This window comes from Lissotriton helveticus, chromosome 8 (assembly GCF_964261635.1).
Source record: "Lissotriton helveticus chromosome 8, aLisHel1.1, whole genome shotgun sequence".
Classification (NCBI taxonomy): Eukaryota; Metazoa; Chordata; class Amphibia; order Caudata; family Salamandridae; genus Lissotriton; species Lissotriton helveticus.
Window position 1 is genome coordinate 1,458,934,623 of NC_136069.1, and position 26,734 is coordinate 1,458,961,356.

Consider the following 26,734-nt stretch of genomic DNA (forward strand, 5'->3'; position numbering starts at 1 on the left):
TTTAACCCTTTCAAACTTTACTTGGATGATGTGCGAAAAGGGAATAAACAGGTGGCGGCTCCTGCTCAGGATCAGAGGAGTATGCCCCTGCCTGCTGCGAGCGCAGCAGGCAAACACAAATAAATAAAATGGCATGTACAGCGTGAGGGTGGGGGCGGGGCAAATGCAGGATTTCAGCACTGGTCTACATTGCGCATGACGGATTGACCGGTCATCTAGGGACACACTGCGCCGACATGCGCCTGACATGTGCCAGACATGGGCCTGACCTGCGCACTGTAGACCCAGCAATCCAAAGGCTGTGAAACAGCCTGGGGATTGCTGGCACAGGCCCCCAGCCTCAAAATGAACGTGGGGTGATCCTGCTCCCACCAATCCTGGAGCAGCTTTCACAGCATTAGAGCAGCTCCAGGATTGGTTGGAGGCGGAGCTGCGGTCCATGAGAAGGAAGGAAGTCCTTCCTTTTCCTGCTTGTGGAGAGCAAACAGAAGTGATGCACCGGTGGAGCTCCCAAATGAATGGTGAGTTCTGTGGCTTCGCGCCCCACCATTTTTTTTAAGCTAACCACCACTGGGATTAAATAGAGCCCACCTAGTCCCAGTGACAAAGGTGAGTGAGGGTTGGGAGGGGCCAACCATGGAAAGAGAAACAAAGCGCAACAATTAAACATGCAAGCTCACCTTTTAAACAAACCCAATACTGCTTCCACTTCCGGCGAGTCGCAGGTTCGACTTTTTTATTTTTCTTGTGCACCAGGAAGTTTTTCACAGCAAGAGCACCTGCTTTGCGTACAGTTCCCTGAGTGGCATTAGGTAGGAAGTCAGATTGCCCTGGTGAGCTCAAAGTGCCGCTGCTTTGTTCATCGCTCAACTGAGAGTTTGCTTCTTCGACATTTTCTCGATACGCGCTGCTCATCTCCAGCTCCCGCCGGAAGTTCTCGTACACGCCCTGGCGCAGCACATCTGTCGAACTGCTGCCGCTTTCACTGCCCACGAAAGCCCTCGACAATGGTGGAGAGTAACTGGATGTGGTGGCATTCGAGTGCCTAGAAAGTAGGTCTGTATCAGTTGGCGTGCAGTTAATGCCGCTGTCAGCGAACTCGCTTCCATCACCAGTATGGACATCCTAAGGAGAAGAAGAAATGCAAGCACGTCTGAGAATTCAGAGTTAGCGTTCTCAACAAGCACACCTTTAAAGTGACTGGATGAGTTGATGGTAAATTGTGCAACAAAAGATTGGATATTTCAAATACCGAAATATTTCAGCATCATTCTTGCTTTTTTGTTTTTAATATACAACTCTTATCACAATTCCTCAATAACCATGGCACTAAAATGGCATCTATTTCTCATTTCAGCATCTTCTAGACCTTCATTAAAAGTGATAGTTTTGAATGTAAGAGTCCTAAAGCTGTCCATTAATTTAGTAAATGGATTGGACGGTAGCTTTTTCTGAATCTAGTCAGCTTTATCCACAGTGCCATTAGAACAGTGTCATAACTCATTACATTAATTGTTCCCACCGACTTTTGTCAATTATAACTTTGAGATTTCACAGACTTTTCCTTTGACCTTCAATCTACAGGCAAAAATACCTGTGACCCTTGTCATGCTCATCTCCTAACTGCATAACCTATCCTTGAATGGAGCAAAGATTATTTTTAAAAAACATAATTGAATTGTACTTAGTATTTATACAGCGCCTTCCATCCCTCTCATGAGCCTAACACACTTTCTGGATTGTCCAGTAGCTGCTCCATATGTATCGTTTATATAGCACTAGGTAGCAATGTTGCGGTCATGTACCATTCTTTTGTCGAATATCAACAAAGTAGACAAGTGGATACAGAGATAGTCAATGTGAGCTGAGGCTGCACTCCCTCAAAGCCCAAACAATCTACCCTCTAAAAGGCAAACTGGCCTTTGAGGGTACTCTTTGGCTCACCCTAGATAGCTCGGCTCCAGCAGCAAAAGCAACCAGCAGGGAAACGGATGTGGTTTCATGTGCAAGTCTAACTAGAACATCAGTACATTTAAGACGTACACGTCCCAAACAGAGTTAATTAAACCTAGGCAAGGAAATCTGTTGTAGGGTTCCAAAGCAGCAGTAAAAAAGAATTTGGGTTACCTTGGAGAAAGAAACAGACACCTGAAGGTCCAGAGATCATTTTGTTGATCACAATGGCCTCCAAAGGCAGCAGTGCATTCATGTCAGGCGCTGAAAGGAACAACTGCCCGCCGCAGCTCATTTAGGGCACAGAAACGGTCATAGGAAACGCAGCTTCAAAATCCTATGTTCAGCTCACTTGCAGAAAAATTGATTAAAGGCTACCTTGACAAAATTGCCCAAATCTTCAACACTCTCTCAAACATTAGTCTACCAATTCCAACTTGTCCTTGGGGTTTCTCCATTACACAGCAGAACCACCCGCTTTGTTTGGTCATAGGACCGTGTACAGTTCTTTGGCACAGGGAAGACTTTTCACAAGAGTAGGCAAAAGAAATGTCCTGCTCCACAGGTTTTCTTCCATGCAGCTTTTGACTCCACTCTTTTTAGGCAAACTCTGCACTCTCCAGCCACAGGAGAAATGTACCAAATGGGTAAACAATGCATCTTTGTCAACAAACGCCCCCCTGTGCCCTTTGAGGTCAACAAGAGGTTTGCACCACTAGCACTCTGGATCACCTTCCTAGTCCCAGAGATTCAAGGCCGAGCTGGATTTTAATATCTTCACAGGAAGGAAGTTTTTCTTTTCTAGTCATCTCTTAGCTGCCCCTTAACCAGGGGTTCCAAAATATTTTGAAAAACCAATTACTGGGATGATAACAGAACTCTCAGGCCCTGCACACTCTACAAACTCGGCCAGTTACCCCTCTGGCAAACAAAAGCTTCAAGATAATCAATTGGGTTGTAGGGAGTCAACTAATTCATAGCATAAGCTCAATAGATTAATTCAATAACATCGTTATAGGTCTAATTAATACAGTATACAGATAACTAGATAAAGGTCATATTGTATTCGAATTCTACATGCTCCACATTTTGTCTGAAACAAAAATATATTGAGAAACCGACTTGTTAGTCTGTCAATACCCATAATCATAACAATTAATAATGGCGCTTTATTTGGACTTTTTTAGTGGGATGTGATACTTAAAAATGTAATTGTTTTTCCCGCAGCCCTGAAGAAGTAGCAGGATAGCTGTGAAACACGTGTCGGCCTTTGCCGGATTTAGGCTGCTGCAAGTTCCTGAGGATTAGATTCTGGATTTTAGTTTTCCATGTATTCTTGCTTCTCTTGGGTTGGACTTTTAAGGATTGTGAAAATTTGACTGACTAAGAAGTTGGTTTCTCACTATATATCTGTTTCAGACAAAATGAGAAACATTTAGAATCCTAACACGATATGACCTTTATCCAGTTATCTGTCTACTGTTTTAATTCGACATATACATATTGTATTGCAATTATCTATTGAGTTTACAGTTGAATTAGTTAACTTCCCACAACCCAGTAGTTTATCTTGGAAGCTTCCAAAATATTTCCCAGTCATGAAAGGGTGGCATTGGGACTAACCTTCTGAAGGTCAACTCTGCACAGAGCCTTTTGAATCAGGGACGAGTCAATATTACAAAAATTGTTGTACGTCTCTTAAATGGATGACTCTTTCAATTGATCCAGGACGGAATGCTCACTTGTTAGTCTTTCCCCAAAATTAGGAATCGTTTAAACTGAATGACAGTTAAACTCCACCCAGACGGGGTGCTCATTTGTTAAACAATAAAAGTGGAGTGGTTATGAATAGCCTACATTTCCCAGGATCATCTTTACGAGGCATTATTGTCAGGAGCCAGCGATAAGGCGTTTCCACTGACTACTAGGTATTATTTTCATTAATAAGCCTAATTTTGACCAGTCCTGTCCCTTTATTCTAAACTGTCCTTAACCTCTCACTACAAGTTGTGAAAGTGGCACTGAGCGGCTGGTTGCTCTTGAGAATCTTGAATCATGAGGAGCACTTACCCAAATTCAGCTATCCCTCACGTCTTCACAATGAACCCCTTAGGGACTCCTAACTGGTCTATACCAGTGGACTGCACTCTGACCTACCAGGGGATGAAATGGAGAAGCTACAATACATCCAGAATGGGTCTTCCCATTAGATTGTATTCTTAGCCTGGTGGAAGAACATCACCTCAATGCTCAATAGCCTTCAATGGCTGCCTCAAGTCAGGTGTATAAGCTTTGGGGACTGAGAAGTTCCGACACTGAGCTGGGGTGATGTTTTGTTTGGTGAATGCCAACTGCCATTCTTATCCAATAAACACAATTAGCCTACAAGGGGACAAAATGTTCCCTACACAGGAAGAATTACTTACTCTCCCATACCTTTTCGCACACCCCGAAAAAGCCCAGCCACCCTCCCTATAAACAAACGTTGGTTACCATCTTTGGTTTCTGAAGAGCGGAGATAATCCTTTCAACTCACTGAATGTTATATCTTTTGGCACCAACAAATCACTCCATTCTATAAATGATTGATACTATTTCAAAACAGAATGATCCATTCCAGAGAAATTATGGATACGTTCTGCTTTCACAAATTCATAGATCGTATTTTGATATAAATGTTCCAGCGTTAGTGGGACAAAGCTAATTTATTAGGGAGTTGCGACTCTGCAATAAGAGCTACCTGAACGATATTGTAAGGGCTGAGATGACAACAGACACGTGAAAAGGGCAAATCGGGGCACAGGGCTAAAAGAGTCAAAGAGAAACTAATAGTTTTCTTACCTGTCGGTGTAGTTTTGCAGCTTGAAGATCTTTCTGGATTCACTATGCTGTGCATTATTCCGCGGTCTTGTGGTTGGGTCCGGAATCGTAGTCTTTTCTTTTTTTTTTTTTTTCCGTAGCCCAGGTGGGCGTCGGCGTCACCCCTCCCTGGGTGCATTTCCGGTGACGTCGGCATGCTTCCTGCGGAAGCTCCCACTCTTGGGCGCCATCTTCGGGTTCTTTTTTTCCATGTTTCTTTCGTTTCCGAAGTAATGGCAATGTTCTATTTAGGTGATATTTTACCGCTTGTACTTTTAAAGTCCCTTTTTTTTTTTTTTTTTTTTTTTTTTTTAACCACCTCTTCTCTCTCCAGCCTCATCTTTCTGGTGGAGGTGGGTGGGTTCGCTAGTGAATCCAGAAAGATCTTCAAGCTGCAAAACTACACCGACAGGTAAGAACACTATTAGTTTTGCAGCGTGAATCTTTCTGGATTCACTATGCTGTGCATAGATTTTGTAGCGGTTTCTCATTTCTGTGGCGGCTGGGTGGAAGATGAGCGTTGGTTATTGAATATGTGCTGGAGCACCATTTGTCCGACTTGTGCTTCCTTGTTCATCTGTATATCCACACAGTAGTGCTTCGTGAACGTGTGCACTGAAGCCCATGTTGCCGCCAGGCATATGTCTTGTATGGGTGTGTTAGCCAGGAAGGCTATTGTAGCACCCTTTTTCCTAGTGGAGTGGGCACGTGTCCCCTCTGCTAGCTCTTGTCCTGCACGTTTGTGGCAGAGTTGAATTGTTTGTGCGATCCATCGCGCAATAGTCTCTTTGGTTACTGCCTTGCCCATGAAACTGTTGGCGAATGACACAAAGAACTATTTTGTTTTCCTGTGTCCCTTCGTCCTCTCAATGTAGTGCATGACTGCCCTTCTGGCGTCCAGGGTGTGCAGAGCTCGCTCTGCGCTAGTGGTTGGTTTTTGGAAAAAACGTGGTATCTGTATAGACTGGTTCATGTGGAATTTGGACACCACCTTCGGCATGAAGTGTGGGTCAGTCCTCATCACAACCCTATCATTGTGTATTTGTATGTAGGGTTCTTGTAGCGTCAGTGCCTGAAGTTCGCTTACTCTGCGTAAGGACGTTATTGCAACCAGGAAAACGGTTTTCATAGTTAGCATCTTTAGGGAGGCCTTGTGAAGTGGTTCAAAGGGCTCTTTCATTTGTTCCGTTAGGACTATGTTCAAGTTCCATGCAGGTGGCGGCACCCGCTTGGGTGGTGCGATCCTTTTCGCTCCTTCCAGGAATCTCTTCACCACCTGTGATGTGAAGAAACTCCTGCACGTTTCTCCCCTTGTGTAGGCGACTATCGCTGCCAAGTGTACTCTTAACGAGGATGAGCTAAGGTTCTGCTCCAGCAAGTGCGTCAGGTACTTTAGCACTGTGGAGTCCTTCTTCATTTTTATTGTGAAGTCTTTCTTTTCTGCACCACATTGTGAATCTTTTCCATTTCGCAACATAGCACTTCCGAGTGCTGGGCCTTCGTGCCTCCCGAAGGGCCCTCAGGGTGCTTTCTGGCAGTCTTAAATGTGCGAACTCTATGTCCTCAGGAGCCTTGCTACTAGGCTCAGGCTCTGTGGCTCTGGGTGTAACACCTCTCCGTTCTGCATGGAGAGCAGGTCTTTCCTCTTGCCGAATCTGTGGGGTGCACACTGTGCCATCTCCATGATCTGCGAGTACCATTTCTGCCTGGCCCACTGTGGCGCGACCAGTATCAGGGTCATGTTGCTCGCTCTGCATTTGCTCAGCACTCTGTGTATCAGTGGTATCGGGGGAAAAGCGTAAGCAAATGTCCTGGACCAATCTATCCATAGGGCATTCCCCAGGGACCCCTCCTCGGGCTGTCTGGATGCGAAGTTTTGGCATTTTGCATTCCGGCGTGTGGCAAACAGGTCCACTGATGGCGTTCCCCATCTGTCGAACAGACACCTTGTCTCTTGAGCATTGAGCTCCCACTCGTGGGATGCCGATGTCTGTCTGCTGAGCCAGTCTGCCTGTATGTTGTCCTTCCCTGGTAGGTGTATGGCTAGCAGGTCTATCTTGAGAGGGATGGCCCATCTCCATATCTCCTGCGCCAGCGTTGAAAGCGTGGCTGACTGCGTCCCACCCTGCTTGTTGATGTAGAACATCGCGGTGGTGTTGTCTGTTTGTAGCAACACCTTGTGCTTGTACAGTCTTGTTTGGAAAGCTTTCAGTGCAAGGAAGATTGTCTTCAATTCTAGGTAATTGATGTGCTTTGTCGCATCTGCTGGCGTCCACAGTCCCCTCACCTTGAGCTCCTCCATGTGAGCGCCCCATCCCTTCAGGGATGCGTCTGTGGTGATGGTCACTGTTGGCGTTGGGGGCGTTAGAGGCTTTCCCCTTGTTATGTTCTCCATGGTCCACCATGTCATCTCCTTCTGCACTGCATGCGTTACAACCACTAGATCCTCCCAACTGCCTGTAGCTTGTGACCATTGCTCCTGTAGCCATTCTTGAATGGGTCTCATGTGGAGTCGTACATTTGGTACCAGGTGGATGCATGATGCCATCATCCCCATGATCTTGCTCGCACTCCTCACTGTCGGAGCTTGTCCCTTCCGGTAGAGGCGAGTTTCCTTCACCAGCGCCCTCGCCCTCTTCTCGCTGGGGAACACCTTGCCCTGTAAGGTGTTGATCTGTGCTCCCAGGAAGATCTTCACTTGTTCCGGCTCCATTGATGATTTCTTCCAATGGATGGAGAACCCCAGGCTTATGAGCGTGCTCGTCACTGTATGTGCGTGCTGCTTGCATTTCTGGTAGGAGTTTGCTTTCACCAGCCAGTCGTCCAGGTAAGGGTATACGTGTATTCCTTGCCTTCGTAGGTGCGCTGCGACTGCTGCGAGGCACTTTGTGAAGACCCTTGGTGCTGATTTTAGCCCGAAGGCTAGTGTTGTGAACTGGTAGTGGCTTTCTCCGATGGTGAACCTGAGCATATGCTTGTGCTTTCTGTTCATTGGGATGTGCAGGTAGGCGTCCTTGAGGTCTATCGTGACCATGAAGTCCCCGATCTGAAATTGCGGGAGCACCTCTTGCAGGGAGGTCATTTTGAATTTTTGCGTTCTTATGAATTTGTTCAGGAACCTTAGGTCCAGAATGGGTCTCATTGTCTCGTCTACTTTTGGTACCAGGAAGTACGTTGAGTATATTCCTTTGTTTCTTTCCTTGAAGGGTACCCGTTCTATGGCCTGCTTCTGCAGGAGTTCCTTTGCTTCTTCCTGAAGACGCTCTAGCTGTTTGCTTGCTAGTGGTTTTCTTTTTGGTTTTCTGCTTGTTGGCCTCCCCTCGTGGCGCCGCGGCCAGGGCGACTGACGCTGGAATCTGGGGACCACGGTTCGATCCCCGGCTCCGGCGGCAGGTTAGCCCAGCACCATGCGACTCTGGGCAATAGCTCGCTTAATCTTCCCGACGGCCCCCAGCGCCTAGAGACCCTTACGGGTGATTGTGCGCTTTACAAATGTGGACTTTACTCCAACTCTATGCAGTATCCGAATTGGATGATGTTGAGGATCCATTTGTCCGATGTGATTTCTCTCCATTCTTGGAGGTAAAATCTTAATCTTCCCCCCACTGGTGTTATGTGGTCGTAGGTGTCTAGATTGTCTTGACCCCTCTGTACGTGCTGCCCCCTGGGATCTTTTCTGTGGGTGGGCACACAGAGTTTTTTTAAGTCACTTAGAGGCGGGCTGCTGTCCCCCTCTTTTATTCTGTCCACGTCCATTTCCTCTCCCTCGAAAGGACTGACCTCTTGGTTGGTACTGCCAGGACTGCTTCTGCTGACCCTGCTGAGCCTGCGAGTCTGCCTGGTGAGTTTGTTGGAAAGCCTGGTGTGATGTACCTGGCTGGTTTCCACCTCTCCCGCCGGGCCTCCGTGACGGGGTGCCCCTTTTGTTGCCTCTGAACTGCAATGCTCCCATGGACCTTGCTGTTTCGTTATCCTTTTTTAGTTGACTGAGCTTCTCATCAACTGTTGTTCCGAAAAGCGTGCCGACGGTGTGTTCAAGATGCTGTGTTGCACCTCGGGTTTGAAACCTGAAACCCTGAGCCAGGCGTGTCTTCTTTCAGTGACACCCATCATCATGAGCCTGCTGGAGGTGTCTGCTCCGTCCAGGGCCGTCTTGAGGCAAGAATTTGCCGTGTTCTTCCCTTCTTCAACCAGTTTTTCGGCCTTCTGCCTGGCATCCTGGGGCAGGTCCTTCACCAACTGCCCCAGCTCCTCCATGATCTGGTACATGTGCCTGTTTATCAGGGCGTTGGAGTTAGCCATGCGCCAGTGGGTCGCGGCATTCCGTTCGATCCTTCTGCCCACCAGATCCATCCTCTTGCTCTCCTTATCCGGTGGTGGTCCAGAAGTAGTGGGCACGTTAGCCCTCTTTCTTGCTGTGGCCGTGATAATGGAGTCTGCAGAGACCGTGCCCTGAATGTAGGGTGGGTCCTTTGAGGAATGCTTGTATTTCTTCTCTGTTCTGGGAGTGACTGCCTTGCATGTTGCGGGTTCCCTGAATGCTTCCTTCCCCTGAGCCAAAACGCTGTCGAGCATTGGTAGGTACTGGCTCCTTGTTTGCGTGGGGAGCAATGTCTCTAGAAGGAAGTCTGCTTTTTGCTTCTCTTTGTCGAGCTTGAGTCTGAATGCTGCTGCGGCAGACTATCACCGAGTTGTAGGCCCCGATGTCGTCCGGCGGCGAGGGACTCGAGGGATATGTGTCAACCGCCTCCTCTGGGCTTTCAGTGTCGACATCTAGGTAATCCACCTCCTGTAAGTCAGAGGGGGCCGACTCGGCGTCCGTCCTGCTGTCCTCTTCCTCCCCATAGCTGTAACTATAGTAGGGACTCTCGTCATCTTCCTGGTCGTCGACCACCTCGACGTCCGGGACTTGTTCCTCGGCGTAGTCGTCTTCCTCTTCGACCACCTCCACCACTGGTGGCTTGGTCTTGTGGGGAATCGTGAAGGTTTTCATCTTTGCGTCGAATTCTTTCTTCCGCTGCAAGATGTTTTCCATTTCGGCCTCGAGGCACCGTCTCTTTTTCTCCATCTCGGCTGCGTGTTCCGCGTCGGATGGGTCGGCCGCTCTTTTCGGCGGTTGGCTCGGCGCCGTGCTTTTCGGTGCCGGATGCTTCGACGCCGAACCGGATTTCGGGTCTCTGGTCGGCGTTGGTGCTTTAGGGTCCTTCTCCCTCAGCGTCGATCGATCCTTTTCGGGGACGATTTTCGACGACTTTTGCTGTTCAACAGCTCTCGGCACCGGGGACTCCTTCTCAGAGGATCCGCTGGGCCTGTGTGTAGTCGCGGGCGCCAGGTGTTTTGGCGCCGGCGCTTTCGGGGCCTTGCCCTCGTTTTTTCGAGACTCAGAGTCTCTCGTGTTCTTAGGGGCCGTAGAGTCTCCTACCTTATCAGAAGTCTTGGTGTAATCGGTCTCTACGACCGTGTAGCGGTCGTCTTCGGCGGCAGCGTTGTCCTCTTCCTCGGAGGACATCCCCAGCTCGTAGAGGGATGGAGTCGGGGCCTTCCCCTGGAGGGTTGCGTGCGCTACCCTCTGGCTCGCTCTCACACGCAGGGTCTTCGGGGCGAAGACGGAGCAGGCGTTGCAGTCCTCGCTTCCGTGATCTACCGGTAGGCAAAGTTTGTAAACCGGGTGCTGGTCCTTCTGCGCGTACTTGTGGTGGCAGTTACGGCAGAACTTGAACGGCGTGTTGTCCATCACCGAGCGCTCAGGGCCTCCCTGGTCGCGTGTTCGTCGACGTTCGTCGAAGATCTCGATGAATTCTCCTTCTCCTTTGCTGGCTCTTGATCGATGAAGTCTCCTGGAGTCTTCAGATGAGTTTTCTTTCCAAATTCTGTATTTTCCTTCTTCTTTCTCCAAAAATGTCTGGAGCCCAAACGGGAACGATCCAGACCCGACCGCGGAAAAAAAGAATCTGAAGATGGCGCCCAAGAGTGGGAGCTTCCGCAGGAAGCATGCCGACGTCACCGGAAATGCACCCAGGGAGGGGTGACGCCGAAGCCCACCTGGGGTACGAAAAAAAAAAAAAAAAAGAAAAGACTACGATTCCGGACCCAACCACCGGACCGCGGAATAATGCACAGCATAGTGAATCCAGAAAGATTCACGCTGCAAAACTAAGTTAATAACCCATCAATTGGGTACAAAGACGCCATATGCATTTAACCCTGAATAACGTCTCTACTCCCACTACTGCCATTGTACATATTGAAGGCGATGCTTATGGAACGTGTTATTTTTAATCAGATATTGCTGTACATTCAGTTCTGAATTTAGTAACAGTAAGGTAAATTAATTGGATCAAATACGTAGTGAATTATAATATAATTTATTTAACGATGTAATCAGGCTTCCAAACATTACAGCTTAGATTAAAGGGAAATGCATATGATCGAGCGTATTACAATTTTAAACATGTGACCATAGAAATATGAATTGGTCACATGACTAGTGAATGAGTCTCAGGTTACTTACGCTAAAATGCTACTTATTTATATTGCAGAACAAATGCTGTTGGGGTATTAATGACGAACAACAAGTACATGTGCTGTGTAAACCATTAGTGGTGCACCAGCAAACAGGTAGTTAAAACAGTAAAGTTACACAATCCACAGCCCGTCATAACTGTAATGCCACAACACACAAAGAGCAAAAAATGTCCATAAGCCACAAGAGACCGGGTAACAATATAAACATCACCATGGCCAGTGGTAATCACAAACAGAAGAAAAACATTAATAAGAAACATAATAAATCAGTTCCACCATTATCACTTAAACCCTTAACTTCACTGGCTACCCAGCAAAACATCCTACAAAGCAGTAGCAAAAAACTCGCCATCGTAAATGGGTGGAAATTAACCACCGCAAGAGACCAATGTAGCACTCAAAACCATATTACAGCACAAGAATGAAAATCAAGAAATGCGAGAAGAAAATTGGGAAAAGTCCTTCTGAAGATATTCACCACGTCCATGAAACAACATCCCACCTCAGAAGGCCCTTGCTGGTCCACGTCTACACTAGGGAAAGGATCTGAAAACACACACTGATACATGGAGCTACGTATCAGTCGATAAAGAAGCAGAGCTCCTGCGGGTGCCACTGAAAGAGAACTTCCTCTCGTCTGTGTATAGCACTGCATTATTATCTAGATAGGTTTCTGCTGCAAAACACACACACAGACCTGTTCCAATGCAGGCTGCTGTTAAGACACTTTTTACGCAGAGTCTAATCCCAATACAATTGAGCACATCTTGAAGCAGAAAGAGGGCATGTGTATGGCAACAGAGCAATACACAGAAGAAAGAGAAAGCCTAGGATTCACTGAACCAAAATAAATCCTCACCCCATCAAAATAGATTCCTTGCTACTCACCATGAATGGCCTAAATATGGACACCATAAATATCAACTTGAGTGCAATTGGGAAAGACCTAAAGCCCAATATCAACTCCTTGGGTGAATTCCCACTGCAGGAGGTACTATATTCCTGCATCATTTGGTCATTACATTACATAAAAATCAAAGCTCATGGATTGATGAAGCCAACTTTTTTTTAATACAAATAAGCCTAACATTCATGACAAAATTGGTCTGTCAGTTACAGAATATTTCATTTAAGGACCTACATCCTTATTAGACATTTTACTTCAAGTTATACTTCTTTTCTAAATTATTTCTGCTCTCAGTAGGTTCTAGCTACTAAAAACTTGTTACTTCTTCATTTTCATTTCTAAAAGATGCTTTATTTATTTTGGGCTCAAATTGTTTAAGCTGTTTCTTGCAGCCCCCTAAGCCATTTCAGAGTTAACCCTAAATGAGATACTGAAGAGTGAGAGAAAAGTACCCTAATGAGACTGTGGTTCTTCTCTGTATGTGAATGAAGTAATTCAGGTGCTGGGGAATCATTTAAAGTTTATTGCGCCTTTATTATCTCTTAAACCTCTACTAGCGCACCACAAAATACAGAACAGCACCTGGGCCGGACCGGAGTCCCAAAAGCAGCCTGGCAGAAATGCTCAAACCAGCCCCTGCTCCATTTGTCGTCTCCTCACACAATATCACTTTCCATCCATCCCTTCTCTCTTTCTCCTTCTTTCCTCTCTTCTCCCTCTCTGATTGCTTCTCTATGCATTGCCACTCCTTCCCTCTCTTTCTCTCTCTTGAATCCTCCCCATGCCTGCTGCAATTAAGCACCTGCTGCAACTAACCTCAGGGAGCTGGAGGAAGTACCTGAGGCCCCAGGAGCGGTCCTGGGCTTCCAGGACAGGCTCCAAGGACTCCCGCCTACCGGGGAAATGCCCAGTGGAATAAAAGTCCTGTCCAGCCCTATACACCACCCAGAGAGCCAGATACTGCCAGGGTGCCAGATCGACCTGCACACGGACCTCCAAATGAGACAGTGTGACTGAGTGTCAGCAAGGGGCAGACAGAGCTAGCAAGACAAACAGTTCGAGAGAAAAATGTGGGTGACTGGCCTCCAAGGCTTAGCACCATGCAGTCTTTGTTGCTCCAAGGGCTTCGTAATCGAGACATCTGACTTCAGGAAAAGATTACCCATGAGAACACTGCTCGTAAAAACACTTCACAACCAAACCAATGCACTCATTTATAAAATTGGGAACCATTATACCCATTTGGGCTGAATTGCATACTTCCGTGAACTAATTGCTAAAACTAGCACAACATCCTAGGATAGGCAGAGGACCATTTCAAAGTGATAAATCGTACTGCAACAACTACTTCCTTTTTGTGCATAACTTGGTCACTCTATTGTTTTCTGATATTGCTTAATTTTTTAGTTTTGTAGTTTGCTCACTAGCTTTACAAACATCTGGATCTTCCCAATACACAATTTTATTAAAGCTCATTTTGCATTTAAAAAATAACAGAAATCAGCCTCGCCAAGAAGGCGTACAATCTGGACATCAGCTTGTCAATAACAGGTCTACTCTGAGCAGACTCAAAATGTACTGAAGTTGCAGCCAGAATACATGTTCCATAAAAGGATGAAGCTATGGGTAGCAATGATATCATTGGTGGCCCCGAAATTCTGATTGTTGGTGTCATCTCAATCTTAGAAACCTTGACGCATTGTTACGCATTGCTAAGGGAATGCAGCATAACCTCTGATGAAGATGTTGTCACACCTGCAACAGAGCTTTACATCCAACTGACTTGCTCTTTTCTTTTATTAGATCCTTGTATCACTTGCATTTAAAGGTCAAACAATAAGATACTTCGACCAAAACACAATAAGAAAGCCTTGAGCTCCAGACAATCAGTGTCGGTAGCTTTCAGTTTCATTCGAAATAGAGCCAAATAGCTTGAGAATGTTTCAGCAGGGAATTTCAAAGTCAGAGCTAAAAATATACACTTGGTTCAAGAAACTGGAAGAAATTGATTGCCATGGTAATTACCTCACTGCGCACTAAATCTAATCATGTAACAGGGAAAACAAGAAAATATAGCAGTAGACTCAAATTACAAAGAGAACTCCAAAACAGACTGAGACTGATTAAAGGTACAGAGGTACAGCCTCCAGAAACACACCAGATTAGTTCCAAGCCACAAATGAGGGGCATCAGCTACAGCAATAAAACACGTCCTTCTTTTAACTAATGCATGTTAGGTCAATGGAAACAGATCCTGTTCGGGGTTTGGGATGCCTGAGGCACACATGGATTCCTGGCCTCATCAGTGGAGGTTAAGCCATTTTGCCACCAATGCGACAATAGCTCTTAGGAGCGAATGTCAAATGCAGTGTTTTTTTACTCATGAAAAAGTGCTTTAATATACCAACTATGTAATACTTTATAGAAAGGACAAGTGTTAGGGACACAGGGTTTGGCTACAGGAAAGGCGCTTTAAACTATATACTGAGGGAAATTCACAGGTGCAGTCTCCCAGGAATGATGCAAGATTACTGTGTCTGTGACAGTAGGTCGGTCTCTATTGCCTTTACCCCATTAGCTGATACTTTTAGGATCACAACAAGGTCTTGAGTATCGTTGGGCACACAAGTGTGGTTTGTGCCTTCAGATTTGCTGCAGGACTTCAGCTATGCGGCCCACGTTGCTTTTTAGCACATCCACACCATCTCTTCTTAGCGGCAGGCAGTGAGGTTGCACATATTGTGGTTGCAGTGGGAAAACAGTTGCAGCCTCCAGTGCAGTTCAGGCCCAAACAAAACCCATCACCAAAACAGAGGTGAAAAGACCAACCACTTGTCAGTTAGGAAGTTCTCTGGAGTCTAGATGGGGATGTGGGATGACTTTGTATGGGGCACTGAAGTTCAACCTTCATAGTGAAGTGCGCTCCAGGCAGGGATTCTTCTTGTCGAATGCGCTTAACCCCTTGACCAAAACTGTTTTCTTGCAACAACTTTTTTAAAACTTCTGTCCATAAAGAGATGTATTATGGAAACAGACCAATTGAAAGAGAATATCTATGAAAGAGTAGTATAATTAAAATGACTCAGTTACCTCTTAAGAGTTGAAGGAGTTGAATCCACGTGTAGGGGAATGTGATTTTTAGGGGTGGGCGGTAAACTCCGCTCCTCCAGGAGAGTTTTCCACTCTGCGAGTTCTGGAAAAACTCCGCCAACCGCCGCGTGGCGGAGTTTTCTCTCATGCATGGCTCGCCAGTTAAAATGGCGAACATGAACATAGAGCACTAGACCGCCTCACGGTGATATTTCTGAGGGTTGGCGGTTGTGGCAGGGTCCTACCATTTGCGTTGAGAAAGCTGCTGCTTGTGTTGAGAAAGCTGCAGCTCAAGTAGAAAATCTACTCGAGAGGCAGAAAGAAGTAGCACCCTCTGGCCCACCGCACAAGCTCACGGCGCTAAAAATGGTTCTTTAGTTACTCTGACAAATGTTGTTCTATGCAGAGAGTGCTGTGGCGCCATAAGATATGGATATCAAACAGACATTAATATGATTCAAGGAAAAAAAAAAGGAACGTGGAGCACAGTGGACTGATCACATGGTTATTTCCTTGTACCCAAAAAATTGCAGGGATGGGGAGAGATTATCCTCCTGCTTGGTAAAAGTTACAGAGTGGATGACAACAAGCTGCTTAAAGCTACATGGAGATAAAACTGAGCTATTGTTGCTCGTAAACAAAGCAATACCGAGGCCTATCATAGATTGGCCTGCATGTCTAGGAAATCCACCTATCCCAACAAAAATAGTAAAAAAATCTAGGATTCTGGCTAAAAACTGATCTTTTGATGGAGACCCAGGCCAAGAAGGTCACAGCAATTTGCTTTGGACTTCTCAGAAGCCGCCATAAAATTCTAGATAGAATTCCCATACAGCTCAGGAAGACAGTGGTCCATTCTCTAGTTACCTCACGGTTGGATTGTGGAAACTCACTGTTTCTGGGGGCACCTAAATATGTTATCCGGAGATTGCAGGTGGCTCAGAATGCAGCCTCAAGGCTGCTGTACAACGTCCCGCTACGGGAGTCAGTAAAAAAGCATCTACTCACACTCCACTGGCTCCCGCTAGAAGCTAGAATAAAATTCAAGGCAATGGTCATTCTCCACAGAGCATGTAATAATAGAGGCCCCAAAAAAGTTAAGAGGCTAATTTCTCCCTATATCCGAAACAGGCGGCTGCGATCTAGCACAGAGAAACGCCTAAAACAAGCAAAGATTAGGAGGGAGGAAGATCCTTCGCCCACCTAGCCCCCAAACTGTGCAACCCCATGCCGTTGGAATACAGACTGATAGACCGAGAACTACAATTCCGCAAAGAGATCAAGACCTGGCTGTTCATGCAATATCTTTAAGACATGTCCTGCCCTTATCCAGTACCTGACCGTTCAGCTCTGGGAAGCCTTAGGGCAGCAATGCGCTTTACAAAACCCCCAATAATAATTTAGGTCAATCATTTCCATAATAAAATTAATGAAACAATGTGTCAAGACATCAAGAATGGCATTTACCCATATGACAAGTCTATTATTTTTTTTACCACGACTGCTTCCTAATACTAACAAATGGATTACCTGTCATTTAGTTGTAGGACCAGAAACAAACTTGAATGCAACCAGTGTCTCACATATCTGTAGACACACAGTTGGAGACCAAGTCCCTTTCCCTCGCAGGTGCACTTTCTCACCAGTTTACCCATGAAAAGTGCTCATCAGCGTAAAATGTTAATCACAGGCAAGGTGGGAAAGGTGAAGAGAATGGGATAGAACAATTCGTAAGTTATAATGAAGCCACCATAATTGAGCTTCTTTTTACTCCTGTCTCTAACTCTTTCTCCCCACCAATGGGAATATTTCCAAGGAATAGTGGGAAATAAAGGAAGAAGGAGAGTCAAAGGCAAATAAATATTGAAAGATACATTTCCCATTGATATGAATTTAAGACAACATATTAGGACAAAAGAGGGGTATATCTGGTAACCTACCTTAAACTGCTGAAAAACAGTGTAAGAGCCTGCTGCTCAATGATCCACCATAAACTATGGCCTATTTTGACTCAAAGTGATCTCCTGGAACAAGTCATTTGTTGTTGCCATTTGTTGTACCATGAGGCGTATCTATGGAACAGAGCATGAGAGTGGAAGGAACAGAAAAAGCTGAGCAATTTCCTCAGTAATGGATACCAGCAAATGCATTTACTGGGCATTGAGTTATTCCTGTAGCAGGCAACAGAATTCTCTAGAGTGAGAAGGAGGGTGGTTCTATTCACTTGGATGTTGCAGATGGCTATTGACTGCCAGCTTAAGAGAACTAGTCTAAATCAGGTTTTTTGCAGAACATTGCAAGATACCAACTCTGTTTGATGTGGATATTCGGATTTGGGTTGATGCAAACAACTTCAAAATGTGCTTAAGACAGAGCTGGACAAAACGATGATAACATTTACAAAAAACATCAAAAGTAACATGGACTGCTCAGCTAGTCCGTGACAAGGACATACTGGTAGCTCACTGTGCCACATTAATGCCCCTTAAGGAAAGTATATAAGTCGCCAAATGGTGCCTGACCTAAATCTAAATAAAAGGGACATCTCCCTCTGTGAGAACTCCAGCGCTAAGCAAAATGCCTGATCTCCCATAGCTAGTGTAATAAAAATAATTACGAACGGAGTGCTTACTGAAAACCTCCTCTGTCCTTTGGGAGAAAGTGTACCCTCATGCTTAACCTTTACCAACCTTTTATCCTGTTGGCATAATGTGTCAGGAGCAGTAAACATTTCAGGGAGGCCAATATCGCTGAAGGATTTACTAATAAACTTCAGCCAGGTAATGGAAAGCCCCCTATCTAGCCTAAGGCAATTAAGAATGACTTCTCTGTTAAAACTTGCTTCAGTGTTGGTCTACACACTCATACAAAGAAAAAGTGGAGCCAGTTTGATTCTCTCCGAGACAGTTTAAATTGGGTACAGATTGCAGAATAAAGTGAGGGCTGGTTGGTGGAAGATTCAATATCCGTCTGCAGTGCTATCCATTTCAACTTGAATTTGCATTTCTTGGTGTAGGAATATCATCTTTGTCTACACACTGCTGCCAACATTTGAGAGGAATTCGGCCCATCTCCCTTTACTCATGTATCTCTAAAGCAGCTTGCATTGTGGATATACGGACCCTAGTAACAGACCACCTATGCAGCTGTACCATCCTCTCCATTTTCCCTCTGTTGACAAAAGAACACTTACAGAGAGAGGCCTTTGCAGAGACAGTCAGTGGAGTGCCTGGATCCAAGACAACCCTCTCAAACGCAAAATCTGGTGCTCCTCAGCGTGCCTTGAGATGGAGATGGTTTCCTCACTCTGAATCCTTGAGGAGTCAGGTTCACTCACCCACTTTGCAGAAACCCTGCTAGTAAAATGAAATTGTGGGTTTTGGGGTGCAGTTGCTTTGCCTCAGGCTACACCTTCTGGTCCTGGTTTTGAAATGAAGTGCATTGACAGACGAGGCTCCCCTTCCTGCTTATTTTATTTGTATGATTAGGAAGGTTTAGAAACGTCATGTACATTTCTTTTGCAATAACGACTCTGAAAACCGGATGGGCCCGCCCTATACATGGAAGGAGTGTCAAAAGAAAAATCAAGTAACTTGCACGAGTTATATGAGAACTACTGCTTCTGCATAATTGACTTCTGCAGCCCTGTTTTCTTGTTCACGCTGAAAGGATGTACCTGTCTAAGAATTTTCGAGCCACTTGATTTCTGAGACAAGAAAGTGTTGATTAGCATTGTCAGCCAAACGTTTACATTCTTGTTACATTTAAAGGCCATCTGCTTCCCTTCTCATCTCAGACCCAGGTCTGGGTTTATTTACAATCCCCAGAACACAAAAACCTAGCTTTTGGGGATTCGGTCTTTCAGTTGCTGTCGCCAGAACTTGGAACACCCCTTTCCTTGGTCTCTCCATTCAGAACCTAACTGTATTCCCCCCCAGGAAGCTGTGGAAAATGTTCCTATTTACTTATTAACGGATTCAGTGGTATACATCAAAGACAAGATATTTCAGCAGCATGAAACTTCAGTGTACTCGTGCTTTACTAATAGTCTATAACATAACTTATTTACACCTTAAACCTGCATTATGCAGATATTACCCCCCAGGGTGTAGAGTTGCGAGAGGATTCTATGCCTGAAAGGAGACTCCTGGAGAGGAAAATCAGAAAAGATAACATCCCTGAAATATAAAACACTGATGATAAATATAACCGGATAATCAGACACTCTCAGTGGGAAGCAGACGTCTGAGCAATGGACGATTAAATATGGGAAGCAGCTTTAGCGCACTGAGAGAGGTGATCATGGGGCGGGGTTTTATATTAGTCCAAATAAAGATATTACGCTGTGTGTTTTACACGAGGCTGTAACTCTACCAATTCAGATGCATTGACAACGAATACAGCCTCAGGGGAGGTGGTCTGAGAGGAGGTCATTTAGGGCTACCACTATATTTGGAGGTGCATACCACACTGTTGAGAAGATCAGGAAGTGGCAAAATCAAAATTCTCGTGGACCTGGCTGGTGGTTGTGAGGAGCAAACACAGCAAACATCAAGCAGTCCAATGTGGCCGACTATTCATGAATAGCGTCAACTGGTATATGGCCGCAGAGAAGGTAACATACAAGGGGGAGGGGATACCCAGAAAAATTTGATAAAATATGGGTCCCTAGAAAGATCATTGGTTAAACAAATATATCTAAAAGTAAAAAGGGTTACCCCACTCACACTACTGAAAAGGAAATTACGACCTTGGAAATTACGAAGATGCTGAATGCATTGTCGATTGCTTGGCATTACTGCAACTATGATGCGCATGCTAATTTATACATGTGATCTTGAGACATGACAGAAATGAACCATAAGCCACAGACACAAGACCAGTTATGGTTATTATGTTTTCTTGTCAATTGATCTATATTTTGACTATCAGCAGATACAATAAAATAGTTAAAAATATATATTGATATCAAAATTCAGAACATCTTTGCATGGGAGACAGTTTGTAATCGCTAGTGATGAGCCGGTCATCAGGATAACTCTTAGCTGACTGAGGAGGTCTTCTAGTTAGTGAGAATGGGGATTGAAAGATGGAGAATGGATGTTTCCCAGAGAGATCGACAAGGACAGTCCATCCTGAACTTCTTTCACTTCTACTTCCTTTGCATCAATGCCTATTTAAAAGGTAAAGACAAGTGTGCACACCAGCAGAGACACCTGGATGGTATCCACGAACAGTTCCGCATAGGCAATGGTCAAAAATGTTTGTGAAGGTCCTTCCTAAAATACCTTATGAGAAAGAGAATCACTGCATCAAATTGATTGTTTGAACTTTTAAACCTCGTGGATGCACCAACTAAATGGCAGTAGGTACTTTTCCAACTTCTGGGACTTCCCAACTTCAACACAATCCTGCTTGAACCCTGCTGATGATGTGCTTTTAAAAACACTGAGAGTTGTCCGTTTCCTCATGGCTTGGATCAAGCCTGAATGTCCTGTTGAAACTCTTCTGGTGGGCACTGTTGCTGTTCCTAATCTTATGTGTGCAGAAGTCCCTCGCCAGCTCAGCATCTACAGACAGACAGCACTTAGAAGCCATCTGCACTCTTGACCCGAGACTAAAGGACCGTCTCAAGAACCTGCTGTTACAAGTGCAGGTTAGCTGAGTGGCATCACCGCCCTGAAAGAACCGTTCCTCTCTTCGCCACCTGATATTGGTTCTGTTGTCTTGAAACTCTGCTTTGTGTGCAGATGTCTAGACTGAGAAGGACAGGGAGGCCCAGTGTGTTGCATAGACCCATACTTATAAGTTTGGCTCAAACTGCGAACTATCCAACACTCCTCACCACGGGTAGGTCGCCCTCTCCGCACTCCTTCTCAACACTATCCCGACTCTTCCTAGTGGCGAGTTGCTCAATCAGAGCATTCAGGTTCACCAGGCCAATAGACAGCTACAATTTATAAGACCAACTATTCTGTACCAAACCCTAAACTGGAAGACAAGTTTAACTTCAGGCTATAAATCAGTTTCTTGAACTCCCACAGATCCTGGTTTTCATTCGCAGGGTCACTGCAACAATGCGGCTTGATTTGCTGCAGTGTTGCTGTTGTTTTAGAGACGTATCAGTGTTCACGAACACCATGATTATGAACAGTAAGGTTTGCAAACCCATAACAAAGTAACCAGATTTTTGAGGGAGGTTTGTGAACCTTCATATTTCAGTATGGAATCTAAATCAAATAGAGATTCGAAAAGCTACATGTCTGCAAACACTGCATAACAATTCTACCATTTACAGTACCTGTACTGGGCTAGTTTTGCATTCTCGTTTTCAGGAGAATTATAGTATTCACATTAATTTAATGATTGTGAACTGTACATAAGGTTTTATATGGGGTCCTTGATTGTATCAGTGCATTACTATTTTAGTGTGTTTTGGGATTTGTGAGTTTTTTACTATTTAACTTTGGGTTCTCCTGTACAAATCTTAAGAGTGTTGTTTCTTTACAAACACCTATATATAAACACATCGTTAGGGAGGGCCTAAGGGATATTTAAAGACCTGCATAGGTTGTATCCCCCTTGTACCAGAATCCGATCAACCTAGAAAACCAATGGGTCTAACATCTGAATCATGTATCAGGAAAGGAGCTAATGTCTCAGATTAAGTAAGAGTACTAGCTCAAGGCGTCATCCAGAAGATGGTTAACCCTGTGTTTAGCAAAATGAAAACCTATGTAGGATTCCCATCAATATCATGTATGATCAATATTCTCATGTGGTCCTCCGTCCAGTGTCTCTAGATCATTGAGACAGAAGTGGTACCATCTGCGGACACATGGGTTTCACATGCCAACACAAGGACAACCATAAGAATCTGATGAGACGGGTAAGTGCAGTGCAAAATAATACGTGTGTGGAAAGATAAAATAGGATAGAGAATCTCATTCCAACTTTATTCTACCAAGACCTCTTCCTAATTAAAACCAAAGAACAGGGCAAAAACTATATTCATGCAGTTTAACCAATATCTGCATCGGGCCGACATGTTTCAGCCTAAGCGGGAATTTCACCCTAGGCTTTCATCAGGGCCTCTGTTCTCTAAATAATGCGACTGCGAAAAAAGTGTTGGTGACAAAACTCAAAGTAATAATTATATATTTGAACAGTAAAGGATATGAGTCTCCAAATACTGTGGCTTCACTCCTCCATGACACCTGGCAATTCTGTTGAATCCAGGGTGCCCGGGGAAGAGACCTCACCTCGTCCTGGACCTGGCTCAGGCGTAGTGAGACCCCGCTCTGTCCGGCGTTGTCTCGGGTAATGGCTGAGACAGGGGGAGGCACACACCCACAACTTTAGCTGACCATCTACATCTGTACTGGAACTGTGGTAAATGCTGTACTGGACAGGGACTCAACCCTACGCAATTTCCTTTGTGCTAAGTCTTGACTGCTCGTCCAGATTTACCACAAAAGGAGAGATTCAGAAGACCTTGGGAAGCCAAATGTATTTCCAATGAAGAACAAGTACCTCTCATTATGGCTAGAGGGGAACACCAGTAACATTGATAGTTCTTAGTTGCCCTGTGAATTGAATGATCAGGAAAATAGCCAAGCAGAATGTAGCTAGGATGACATTTTGAATACATGTATGCAAAGGCCAACCAAAGGACATATATATTAAGCATCAAACTTTTTTATAGATAAAATATAACCTTCTAATGCAGTCACAAGCACAGATATAAGTAGCTTCTGTGTTAACAGATTGCATACTCTTCTAAAAAGCCTAAATTGTTTATGTAACAGCTGCTATTACAACAACAAATAGCTTTTTGGAGGGTTTTCAGACATCTTTGCCCCACTGGTTTCAATAGAAAGACTCAACATTGAAGCCTCTATTCATCGTTTCAGACCCAAAAAGAGCCACCTTGGAAGTTACAAAGGTATTGATTACATGTAATATCTAGTGCAGGGAACAGTCAGGGTTGACATAATTTGGATAGCAGGAGAAAGAGTGAGTTGCTAAAGACTATTTTCCTAGCTAAATAATGAAATGTGCATTCCAGGAAGCTTCTAGAGACATGAGCTCCATTGCTTCGCACTCAACGGTTGAGAGGCACTGACTGCCACAAGGTTAATGTCGTCAGTACAGCACTACCGTGCAGCTGTACAAGTTAAATGCCATGACGTATTTTTACAAACCAATCACGGGTACATAATATGTTAGATTTTAAATAATTTTAAATAATGAAACGTCTCCCTCCCCTTAAGACTTTGAACAAGGCAGTTATTGGAATTCTACAAAATGACTCAAAGGTCCAACGATTGTCAATTTGTAAAAATAGAAGTCGTTACAGACCATAGCAGCAATGCACGAGAATAGATACGCCTGCTAAAAAATAAAAAATTAAGTTGACTGATCACAGAGCATCCAACAAAAAGAAGAATTCACCAAAGCAGTTGCCTTTTAAATGGCGCAAACCCATTACCGCCTAAGAATATTCTCATAGGAAAATAATAGTAATTATAATGCTATACTGACATGTATTAACCAAGAATCAAAACTTGGTATATTTTACTAGTATATTGACCAATTAGCCCAAGGTTCAGAAACCTGTACAATAAGCCAAAAGTTGGACACTTTCTCTTTCCTGTTCTCATTGCAGATGCTGCATCAAAGTTATCTGAAGCCTGCAACCCCATGCCGCATCATGTGTCCTCAAAGCCTTACCTCAGATGATTTAACCTTCAGGTTACCCCCAACACGTCAGAAGATCATTAACAAACACACCCGTGTGCAAGCTAATTTTCCATGAGTCACACAGATGGTGTCATTTGCTAAAGCTCACCACAGAGGATTTAATGAACCATTGAAAAAAGGTTTACATTTTAAATTAGCGATGGTTCGTCAAACAGCACTTAACTCCAACCCAACTTCGTCTAGCACATATCGGTCAGATCACTGCAAAAGCATCAAGACTTTCCATTAAAAAAAAAAACACACACAAACACTCAACATAGCGTAGTAAATCGAACATGACACACGTATCCAGCACCGCACATGTATTCCATGTAGTTGGGTACCAACTTGATCACAATAGCACTAACCACTTAAAAACAACACATACAAGGCACACAACACAAGATATGTGATAGACCACTTCCCGCCATCATATATAGTGGAGATATGCAATACAGTTTGATATTAATCTCAACAACGAAATACCCAACAAGACACTCAACTCGCCACACCCAGATGTGTTACTTCACTCATCAACTGAACAAGACTCTTTAAACCCAGGCAACATAACTTAGAAGGTCACTAGATGAATACCATAGCTTCTCAACATCATATAACATGCAAGGCAACAGATGAACGAAATGACCAAGAAAGCAACTAAATGCGTTTGGCAACACCTCCAGCCTCACCTAGTAAACTCTCTAGTCCATCAATATATTATTAAAACACACCTCTTGCAAACAACAAAACGACAAATACCTTAGTGACATTAAATCTTGTAAACGAAATCAGACTCCAGTCTATTTCACAATCCTGAAAATCAGGTCAAGATTATACCTGAATCACGTGTTTTTTGTAGTATTGCTATATAAATACGGCCGTCATAACATAAAATAAACAGATCTTCAAGACAAAAATAGTGACTTTTGTTATGCTATAGTGACACAAATTAATAAGTAAAGTGAAACAACGACTGGGATCAGGAGCGCAAAACAGGTGCGTAAAAGGACAGCAGAAAACTCCCAAACGTAACAAGCATTGAAAATGCAATAGGTCTCGCAATAGAAGAGTTTGACATTTTTCGTTTTGCATATGGATGAGTGGCGTTGCGTGGATGAGTGGCGTTGCGTGGATGAGTGGCGTTGCGTGGGTGAGTGGCGTTGCGTGGGTGAGTGGCGTTGCGTGGGTGAGTGGCGTTGCGTGGGTGAGCGGCGTTGCGTGGGTGAGCGGCGTTGCGTGGGTGAGCGGCGTTGCGTGGATGAGCGGCGTTGCGTGGATGAGCGGCGTTGCGTGGCTGAGCGGCGTTGCGTGGCTGAGTGGCGTTGCGTGGCTGAGTGGCGTTGCGTGGCTGAGTGGCGTTGCGTGGGTGAGTGGCGTTGCGTGGGTGAGTGGCGTTGCGTGTGTGTGTGGCGTTGCGTGTGTGTGTGGCGTTGCGTGTGTGTGTGGCGTTGCGTGTGTGTGTGGCGTTGCGTGTGTGTGTGGCGTTGCGTGGGTGAGTGGCGTTGCGTGGGTGAGTGGCGTTGCGTGGGTGAGTGGCGTTGCGTGGGTGAGTGGCGTTGCGTGGGTGAGTGGCGTTGCGTGGGTGAGTGGCGTTGCGTGGGTGAGTGGCGTTGCGTGGGTGAGTGGCGTTGCGTGGGTGAGTGGCGTTGCGTGTGTGAGTGGCGTTGCGTGTGTGAGTGGCGTTGCGTGTGTGAGTGGCGTTGCGTGTGTGAGTGGCGTTGCGTGTGTGAGTGGCGTTGCGTGTGTGTGTGGCGTTGCGTGTGTGTGTGGCGTTGCGTGTGTGTGTGGCGTTGCGTGGCTGAGTGGCGTTGCGTGGCTGAGTGGCGTTGCGTGGGTGAGTGGCGTTGCGTGGGTGAGTGGCGTTGCGTGGGTGAGTGGCGTTGCGTGGGTGAGTGGCGTTGCGTGGGTGAGTGGCGTTGCGTGGGTGAGTGGCGTTGCGTGGGTGAGTGGCGTTGCGTGGTTGAGTGGCGTTGCGTGTGTGAGTGGCGTTGCATGTGTGAGTGGCGTTGCATGTGTGAGTGGCGTTGCGTGGTTGAGTGGCGTTGCATGTGTGTGGCGTTGTGTGTGTGGCGTTGCGTGTGTGTGTGGCGTTGCGTGTGTGAGTGGCGTTGCGTGTGTGAGTGGCGTTGCGTGTGTGAGTGGCGTTGCGTGGCTGAGTGGCGTTGCGTGTGTGAGTGGCGTTGCGTGGCTGAGTGGCGTTGCGTGGCTGAGTGGCGTTGCGTGGCTGAGTGGCGTTGCGTGGCTGAGTGGCGTTGCGTGGGTGAGTGGCGTTGCGTGTGTGAGTGGCGTTGCGTGTGTGAGTGGCGTTGCATGTGTGAGTGGCGTTGCATGTGTGAGTGGCGTTGCATGTGTGAGTGGCGTTGCATGTGTGAGTGGCGTTGCGTGTGTGAGTGGCGTTGCGTGTGTGTGTGGCGTTGCGTGTGTGTGTGGCGTTGCGTGTGTGTGTGGCGTGTGTGTGTGGCGTTGCGTGTGTGTGTGGCGTTGCGTGTGTGTGTGGCGTTGCGTGGCTGAGTGGCGTTGCGTGGCTGAGTGGCGTTGCGTGGCTGAGTGGCGTTGCGTGGCTGAGTGGCGTTGCGTGTGTGAGTGGCGTTGCGTGTGTGAGTGGCGTTGCGTGTGTGAGTGGCGTTGCGTGTGTGAGTGGCGTTGCGTGTGTGAGTG

At 45.6% G+C, this 26,734-nt stretch overlaps 1 protein-coding gene across 1 annotated transcript in view; it reads right to left on the reverse strand.

Annotated features, from left to right (window-relative positions):
* TIAM1 (TIAM Rac1 associated GEF 1) overlaps positions 1 to 26,734 on the reverse strand; it is a 444,435-nt gene that overhangs the window by 225,777 nt on the left and 191,924 nt on the right. Inside the window, exon 4 of the mRNA XM_078658396.1 lies at positions 681 to 1,125. Coding sequence (XP_078514522.1) covers positions 681 to 1,125 — 445 coding nt within the window. The remainder of the gene's footprint in view (positions 1 to 680; positions 1,126 to 26,734) is intronic.